The sequence below is a fragment of the Corythoichthys intestinalis genome, chromosome 11, assembly GCF_030265065.1.
Source record: "Corythoichthys intestinalis isolate RoL2023-P3 chromosome 11, ASM3026506v1, whole genome shotgun sequence".
NCBI lineage: Eukaryota > Metazoa > Chordata > Actinopteri > Syngnathiformes > Syngnathidae > Corythoichthys > Corythoichthys intestinalis.
The window spans coordinates 8,481,817-8,490,807 of NC_080405.1; the positions used below are offsets into that span (position 1 = coordinate 8,481,817).

General features: G+C 40.5%; 1 protein-coding gene across 1 annotated transcript; it reads left to right on the forward strand.

The window, feature by feature from the left end:
• Positions 1–4,157: 4,157 nt before the first annotated feature.
• On the forward strand, positions 4,158–8,070 carry arsia (arylsulfatase family, member Ia). The gene is made up of 2 exons (XM_057850732.1): positions 4,158–4,468; positions 6,598–8,070. The coding sequence occupies exons 1-2, from the start codon at positions 4,158–4,160 to the stop codon at positions 7,997–7,999; spliced, it is 1,713 nt and encodes a 570-aa protein (XP_057706715.1). The 3' UTR covers positions 8,000–8,070.
• The last annotated feature ends 921 nt before the right edge of the window (positions 8,071–8,991 follow it).

Here is an 8,991-nt window from a genome sequence, read left to right on the forward strand (position 1 = left end):
GTTTGTTTTTACCTCTGTGCTGATGTTTGTTTGGTCCCCTATTCCCATGATTTGTGAATTTCAATGGTTCAATGTTACTCTTTATGGATCAGGCAGTTAACTGCGGTAAACTGCTCTGGTCGCAAATTGAAAAGGTAAATTAGCTCCTGTTGTTTAGCTAACTGGCTATGAATACAATGAAAATTAAATGCAATTTGAGTGAGAGGCTCTCACTTAAAGTGTACCATAGATAGAAAGACATGTAGTTCTTAAAAGATAAATGTTAGTACGAGTTATAATAATTTGATATTAAAAGCCCTCTTAATGTTTTTGTTTTAATAAAATTTGTAAAATTTGAAATAAAAAAAAATAAACTCGTAGTTCGCCATTGTTGTTGACGTCACAGGGCGGTGACGTCACACGGCCACGTTGCCGTAATTCACAGTGTCACTCTTTAACTATGTAAGGTAGTGATTTAAATACACAAGGTGTAAATGGCGAGTTTTAAATCAATAAGAGATCAGGCCAATGAGCGTGTTTTGTCCCTCGACGGACGCCGTAGTTTCCTGTTTATAGCAGGTCCATTGTGACTTCCTTTCATTTGAGTGTTGTCTTCACAACAAACAGGACTCCTGATAATAGCTCCCAGCATTATAGTTTGTATATTGTGGATAAATATTGCTATCCAGTGTATTTGTTGAGTTAAATGAGTTGCTAAAATGTTTAAATAGAGTTTGACCAAAGTCTGTGTAAGTTTTATGTGGAATTTGCATATCTATTTAGATTGTTATTTTGTGAAAGCCAGTTCTCTTTGCATTGTTGATTAAGCGTGTGGGAATAGGGCCTCATTAATACAGATTGAAACAGTTTTCTATTTGTGAACATTATTATTTTTTTGGGAGAGATATATTATTTTTGTTGTATTTTCACTATTTACTTCTGTTTGATGTGAAGGAATTCACTCGCCTTTCTCTGCCTCTTTGATCTCAATGTGAAAAATGATACGAATAGCCATATTCACCGGGTAGCAACCAGCAGGATGATCAACAATCTAGACATCTGCTTTTACTTGACAAAAATAAGGTAAAACGCTATTAGACGTCTCGTTAGAGGCAAACGTTTGCGTGTGTTGTGATGCACGGCCACAGGCTATCAGCAAAAATAATCAAACTGCTGTGTTTCACTGTATACCCTAATCATATGTAAAGCACACGACAGCTTTGAATGATAACTATCTCCATCATAAGATTGGACTAAGTTGGATCACCCAAGACTTTACCGTGAAGATCTGCCAACAGTTTTTGACATCAAACACTCTCCTGCTCTCGTCACTAGAGCAGGGGAGTGCTGTCACTAGCAAACTTGACACACTACTCATCTCATCCCGTTTTCCCTGTTCATTTTGCTTTGCTGTCCTTCTCATGTCAATGGTCCACTTGGGTTCAAACTGGAAGGGCAGAACCGATGACATTTTAATGTAGTTAAAGAGTGACAGTGTGGAAGTCCGGCAGCATGGCCATGTGAGGTCACCGCCGTGTGACATCAACAACAATGGCGACCAAGTAGTTAAAATAATTTGACACATTTTATTAAAACACATTAAGAGGGGTTTTAATATCAAATTATTATACCTCGTACTAACATTTATCTTTTAAGAACTACAGTACATGTCTTTCTATTCTGGCATCCTTTAACAGCTTTGTCTGATATTGTGTTAATATGATATGTGGTACTGAACTGATGCTATTTATTGCTATTTGTTTATATGACCAAAATGAAGAGAATTGATCTGTATGAATTATTGCCTATATTTGAGATACTTCTCACAATTTTATCATAATTTCCAGCTCTTTTAACAGCATTTTTTGTTACTGCAGTCCCTTTAATCTTTATTTTTATTTGACTTAAACAGCATGACTCTCAAATGGATATTAGAAAGTTATTTGCTCGCAGCAAGGATAAATCAGCAAGGAGGAATGAGAGAGGTAAGCTAGGTAACCCACCTAAACAACATAAACCACTTTTAGGTCACAACCTGCCAGTTGAGAAACACTGATTAATTACATAACAGTTACAGTGACATGTACCGATTTCTGTCCAGACAAAGTAAAGCAGCAGAGTGTAGGAAGAGGTGAAGGAGAGATGGAAGTAGATTAGCATGAGCAGAGGTTAATGACTATCAAAAGGGAAGTCCCAATTTTGATTTTGAATACTGATAGCTGAAAAACAAACAAACAAAAAAAGTCACTTTTTTTAACTGAAACTTGTACAACCCCTAGGAAAAAGTATGGAATAACCAGTTTCGGACGAGCACTCACCCAGACATTTTATCATGTAGAACAAACTCAGATAAAAAGCTTGAAAAAAAAAAAAAAAAGAATTAGTTCAAAAGGGGAACTCTTTAGCATTCAGAAACACTAAAATAAATTAATTAAAAACATTGTGGTGGTCAGTAAATGTTACTTTTATAGAGCAAGTGCAGGGAAATACATATGGAAGCACTCCATTCTGAGGAAAAAAATATGGAGTCAAGAGAAACAAACAAAGAAACAACAATCAAAACACATCTCAAAACACATCTCTCGTATTTAGTAGCACCACCTCTGGCTTTTATGACAGCTTGCAGTCTCTGAGGGATGGACTTGATGAGTATTATTCATAAATTTGGTGCCAACTCTCTTTGATTGCAGTTGCCAGATCATCCTTGCAGGTTGGAGCCTTGCTGTGGACCTTTTTTTTTTCTTTTTCCACTACAGGTTTTCAATAGGGTTGAGATCTGGGCTATTTGCAGGCCATGACATTGACTGGATGAGTCTTTCTCCAAGGAATGCTTTAACAGTTATAGCTCTGTGGCATGATGCATTGTCATCTTGAAAAATGACATATTTTTAATCGTAGGGATAAGAAAGCTGTCTAAAATTTTAATGGAAACTTGTGCATTTAATGAAGATTCAACCACAGCCATCTCCCCAGTGCCTTTGCCTGACATACAGCCCTATACCATCAAGAACTAAGGGAATCTTGATGTTTTTCTTCAGGCAGTCATCTTCGTAAATCTCACTGGAACAGCACCAAACCAAAGTTCCAGCATCATCACTATGTCAAGAGTCAAGATTCTGCATTGGACAAGGTGTCAAGAGTCAGGAATCTGCATTGGACAGGACACAGTTGTTTTTTATTCATTTCTTTTAGCGTTTCTGAATGCTAAAGAGTTGCACTTTTGAACTAATCCATTATTTTTTTCAAGCTTTTTTTCCTGAGTTTGTTCTACATGATAAGACGTCTGAGTGAGTGCTCGTCCGAGAGTGGTGATCCCATACTTTTTGCTAGGGGTTGTATTTTGGTTCAATTATATGTAGTTTAAAGCGCCATTTAAGACTTTTTATAATAGATGAATGCGAAAAAATGTTTTTGCTCGATCGCCAGTACCCTTCTGTGCCCCAGTATTGTATTAGGTCTAGTGACGCCTCTGGTCATGGGAAATGTTGCATGCATTCACTGGAATTCAGTTATTTCTAGGGAGAAAATACATTCATGATACTAGCACATTCACGTTACGAGCTTGGTCGTGGAACAGATTGTGTTTGTATCATGAGGGTCAACTGTGTAAGGTACACAGTCTACTACAAAATCATGGCATGCCTTGGAATAGTGAAAGGGCTTCTCTTTTACATATATATGGAAGGATCAATTGGCCCGTGGTGTCTACTAGCCAAATCCATAATTACTTAACTAATTAATAATAAAATGTGGCTCAATACTTCAGTTTAAACATCCAAATAAATTCAACTGCCACCAACCTGTTTACAAGAATGTTAAACTCTCAGAGCTGGAATGTGATCTACGTTCACGAGTCCTACTTGGCTGTAGTAGAAACATTACTGTGTATGTGTGTGTTTAAAGGTGGTAGGAAGCTGATGTTTTTTTTAGCCAAGTTGCAAGGTAAATGGGCGGTGTTAACGGGACCTCGAGGGGAAGGAAAATGTTTTCCAAGGAGTTTTTAAACCTTTTTGGAGTGGCAGTTTACTCAAATCAGTGTGTGGCTTTGGCTCACACACTTTCCAATCAAGCTCGCAAATTTGAGAAATTGGAGAATGGTACAGTATCTTTAAAAACTGTAAGATGCTTGGGTTACATCGCGCTTCAGAACGGATTATTTAGTATTTAGACGGATCATGATGGCTACAACAGCACTCACTGGATTATCTGTGATGAGCCTTCTCAGCCTTGGATACCTCACCTGGGATTTGAATGGTCCTAACCAGGTGGAGAAAGAGCCAGGTCAGACTTTTGGTGGAGGGTCTCTTGGTACAAAGCCTCACATCATCTTCATCATGACAGATGATCAGGGATTCAACGATATAGGCTATCACAGCTCAGATATAAAGACACCCGTGCTGGATAAACTGGCTGCTGATGGAGTGAAACTGGAAAATTATTACATCCAGCCCATCTGCACCCCATCCCGAAGCCAACTCATCACCGGGAGGTACAGTACTGCTGTTGTGGTCCAGTCTGCACGAATCTGTTACAGTTTGATAGAATGCTTTGGAAGTGTTTGATTTTAACAGGAAATTTACCATTTGTTTTTTAAGTGAGCAGGGGCGTCACTAGACCTAATAGAATACTGGGGCACGCCGGGTACTGGCGAGCGAGCAAAACTTTTTTTTATCCCAAAAAGTCAGAAGTATCGCAGAAAACTATACAGTATATAATTTAATTTAAATTATTCTCACCCTTCCCTTTAACCAAAGTCACTTGACCAAAAGACAAGTTTCTGTGAATAAAAAAGGGACTTTATTTTGTTTTTTTAGCCATCGGTACTCAAAATCAAAATTGGGACATCCCTTGTTGATAGTCAATTCACCTCTGCTCATGCTCATCAACTTCCATCTCTCCCTCACCTCTTCTTACACTCTGCTGCTCTACTGTGTCTGGACAGAAATTGGGATATACAGTGTATCACAAAAGTGAGTACACCCCTCGCATTTCTGCAGATATTTAAGCATATCCTTTCATGGGACAACACTGACAAAATGAAACTTGGACACAATGAAAAGTAGTCTGTGTGCAGCATATATAACAGAGTTAATTTATTTTCCCCTCAAAAATAACTCAAAATAGAGCCAATAATACCTAAAACCCTGGGAACAAAAGTGAGTAAACCTCTATGAAAAAATGCACATCCCTAAATGTCCAAATTGAGTACTGCTTGTCATTTTCCCTCCAAAATGTCATGTGACTCGTTACAGGAATGCTATCAGCATTGAGCTGAAGAGGTAGGGGGTCAACCTGCTAGTGCTCATACTATACGCCGCACCCTACATCAAATTGGTATGCATGGCTGTCACCCCGGGGGGAAGCCTCTTCTGAAGAGTCATGCTGTTTGAGTCAAATAGAAATACAAAAATAATACAACTGGTTACAGATTACAGGGACTGCAGTAACAAATAAAATGCTTGTAAAACAGCTGAAAAATATGAGAACACATTCAAAATTGTTAGAAGTTATATTCCAAGGCAATTCATACAGACTTATCCTCTTCATATTGGTCATATAAACCAATAGCAATAAATAGCATCAGTGTTGATACAGTTCAAATATCACATATCATTTTAACACAATAATAGACAAAGCTGTTGAGTGAGAGCCTATTACTCGAATCACATTTAAATTGTTACTGTGTTCATAGCCAGTAAGCTAAAAGACGGTAGCTAATCTGCTACTCCAAGTTGTGAACAGAGTAGTTTACTGCAGTTAAGTGCCTGATACGTAAAGAGTCAAGTTGAACCATTTAAATTCACAATTCATGGGAGTAGATGACCGTACAAACATCAACACACAGGTAAAAATGAAAAACAAGGATAAGCACCAACCTGATTCTCTATTACATGGTGTCTATGAAAAGCGCCAAACAGTCACTCAACTTGTGATGTATCGTTGGAACATTAAAATAGGCTAGTCCTTTTCGTTGAAACCATTTTTTAAATTCTGCATTTCGACTTTACATCAGAACCATTTTTCAACTTGGGAACTCAGATGTCCCGACACACATAAACGCAGCATATCTCCCAAAGGTGCTTCACAGCTAACATTCCTATCACAGCCAAAGTTACGTGCATAAATTACCATATCAAGCAGCTATGTGTAGATTGTCTATATCAGGGGTCAGGAACCTTTTTGGTTGAGAGAGCCATAAACACCACATAATTCCGTGAGAGCCATACAATATGTTTAAAACTAAAAATACGAGTAATGTGTGCATTTTACGTATGTCATTTCAACATTTTTAAAGTACAATAAGTCTCTGAATTCTTTTTAATAACATTGCTATGCTGTTGCTAATCAATGATGAGTATTTCTTACCATTAATGCGACTTCTGATGCGGAGAAAACGAAACTAAAACCGTGGGAAATTTACTACGCACATGCGCACATCGTACATCATGTGATGTAAAGCACTTTGAATTGCCTTGTGTTGAATTGTGCAATATAAATAAATTTCCCTTGCCTTGCTCAGAAACAAAAACAAAAAAAGTATTTGTCTGGTGGGAAAATTAAGATTTTTGGTGGTACTTATCACTGTCTGTCTGACTCTGTTTCCTAATTGTTCTGCAGGTACCAGATTCACACTGGCCTCCAGCACTCCATCATCCGACCCCGTCAGCCGAACTGTCTACCATTTAACCATATCACTCTCCCCCAGAGACTGCAGGAGCTTGGCTACTCCACCCACATGGTGGGCAAATGGCACTTGGGCTTTTACAAGAAAGAGTGTCTACCAACACGACGTGGCTTTGACACATATTTTGGCTCGCTGACCGGTAGTGTCAACTACTATACCTACAAATCCTGCGACGGTCCAGGCATGTGTGGTTTTGATCTCCACGAAGGAGAGACAATAGCCTGGGATCAGAGGGGAAAATACTCCACCCATTTGTACACACAGAGGGTCCGTAAAATCCTGGCAAGACACGATCCCTATTCTCAGCCACTCTTTATCTACCTTTCTTTTCAAGCAGTTCACACGCCCTTACAGTCCCCACAGGAGTATATCTATCCATACCGTGGATTGGGCAACGTCCCACGAAGGAAGTATGCTGCTATGGTCTCTGTGGTGGATGAGGCGGTTCGGAATATAACATATGCCCTCCGTATATATGGCTACTACCAAAACACCGTCATCATCTTTTCCACAGATAACGGCGGACAACCATTGTCTGGTGGCAATAATTGGCCACTTCGGGGGCGTAAAGGCACTTACTGGGAAGGTGGTGTCAGAGGCTTGGGATTCGTCCATAGTCCTCTTTTGAGAAAGAAGAGGAGAGTAAGTAAAGCCTTGGTGCATATCACTGACTGGTATCCAACACTGGTAGGCCTGGCAGGTGGCAATGAGTCCTTTACTAAAGGTGTGGATGGATTTGATGTTTGGGGAGCCATTAGTGAAGGGAAGGAGTCCCCCAGATTAGAAATCTTACACAACATTGACCCTCTCTATAACCGTGCTCGCAGTGGCTCCCTGCAGAAGGGACACGGGATTTGGAACACGGCCGTGCAGGCCTCTATTCGAGCTGGAGATTGGAAATTGTTGACAGGAGATCCTGGTTACGGAGACTGGACACCGCCGCAGATGCTTCCAAGCTTCCCTGCCAGCTGGTGGAACCTTGAGAGGCACACTGAACCTACGAAGTCAGTATGGCTTTTCAACATATCCGGAGACCCCAATGAACGTTTTGACCTCGCTGAGCAGAGGCCAGATGTGGTCAAAGAGCTGTTGGCGAGACTGGTGTACTACAATCGTACGGCCGTCCCGGTACGGTATCCATCAGAGGACCCGCGGGCTGACCCTAGCCTGAACGGTGGTGCCTGGGTTCCTTGGGTTCGAGATGAGGAAGAGGACAGCTGGGACACATTTTATCCTAAGAAGAATAAAAGGGACTGGAAGAAGAAGCTGAAACTGTCTCATAGCCGATCGTTTTTCAGGAGACTCAACACGAGGATCATGTCAAACAGGATATGAATGTATATACTCAAAACACATGACTTTAACTCACTTCAATGCACAACACTATGAATGACTCATACAAACAAAAAATACAGGTCCTTCTAAAACAATTAGCATATTTTGAGAAAGTTAATTATTTTCCATAGTATAATGATAAAAATGAACCTTTCATATACAGGTAGTCCCCGGGTTGCGATGTACCCGACTAATGCAATTTTGACTTTACGACGCCGAAATCTCGTCCGTCATTCTGTCTCCAGTTGTGTTTTTTTTTTTTTTTTGTTGCGTAAACAGTACCTAGTCTTGCCATGCCTCCTCCCCCAGCAGCGTCCCCGTCCTGCTGTTCCTGACAACGTCAGGTCCCACCCACTGTCATCTCCGGTTCTCATGTGTCTGCGCCCTTTTCAGCCTAGGAGAGTCATGATGCGTGCCCCAACCTCTGGTTCTTCCCTGGCTGCCAACAATGCAGCTTTTTTGGACTTCCCATTTCCTTGTTCTGTTGCTGCTGCCGCTGCTTCTCCACCGACTCCTCTTGCGAGTCCCGATCAATTTTCTTGAGTTCGAATGGCGGGCTCGCGTTAATAGAGGCGACCTGGGCTTGACGGCCATGATATTCCCCCTCTCTCCCTACTCTTTCCACAGCGCCCAAAGCAACTCACTTGCGAGTAAAGTCCGAATACTCATTCAGTATAATGGCATTTAACACAACGCACCTAACAGTATCTTATTTTTCACTTGATTGTATTAATATGACGTATAGCAAGGGTCCCCAACATTTTTTGCACCATGGACCGGTGTGATCTGGATCTTTTTTTCACGGACCGGTGTTTTGACAAATTTTGCAACCCATCAAAAACTACAACTATGCGGTTCTGCGCATGCGCGTAGCATTAGAAATGGCCGCGAATGCAGCGATTCCAAAGTAATACTACAAACTTTCTTTAAAGAAAGGAATATTAACTTACGTTTGATCGTGGATGGACAAAAGTTCTCCTAGGACCCATCCT

Bases quoted from the DNA above. Each gene is read 5' to 3' on its own strand.
- arsia (XM_057850732.1), top strand. From the start codon at position 4,158: ATGGCTACAACAGCACTCACTGGATTATCTGTGATGAGCCTTCTCAGC. The intron at 4,469-6,597 runs GTACAGTACTGC...ATTGTTCTGCAG, and splicing joins AGCCAACTCATCACCGGGAG to GTACCAGATTCACACTGGCC.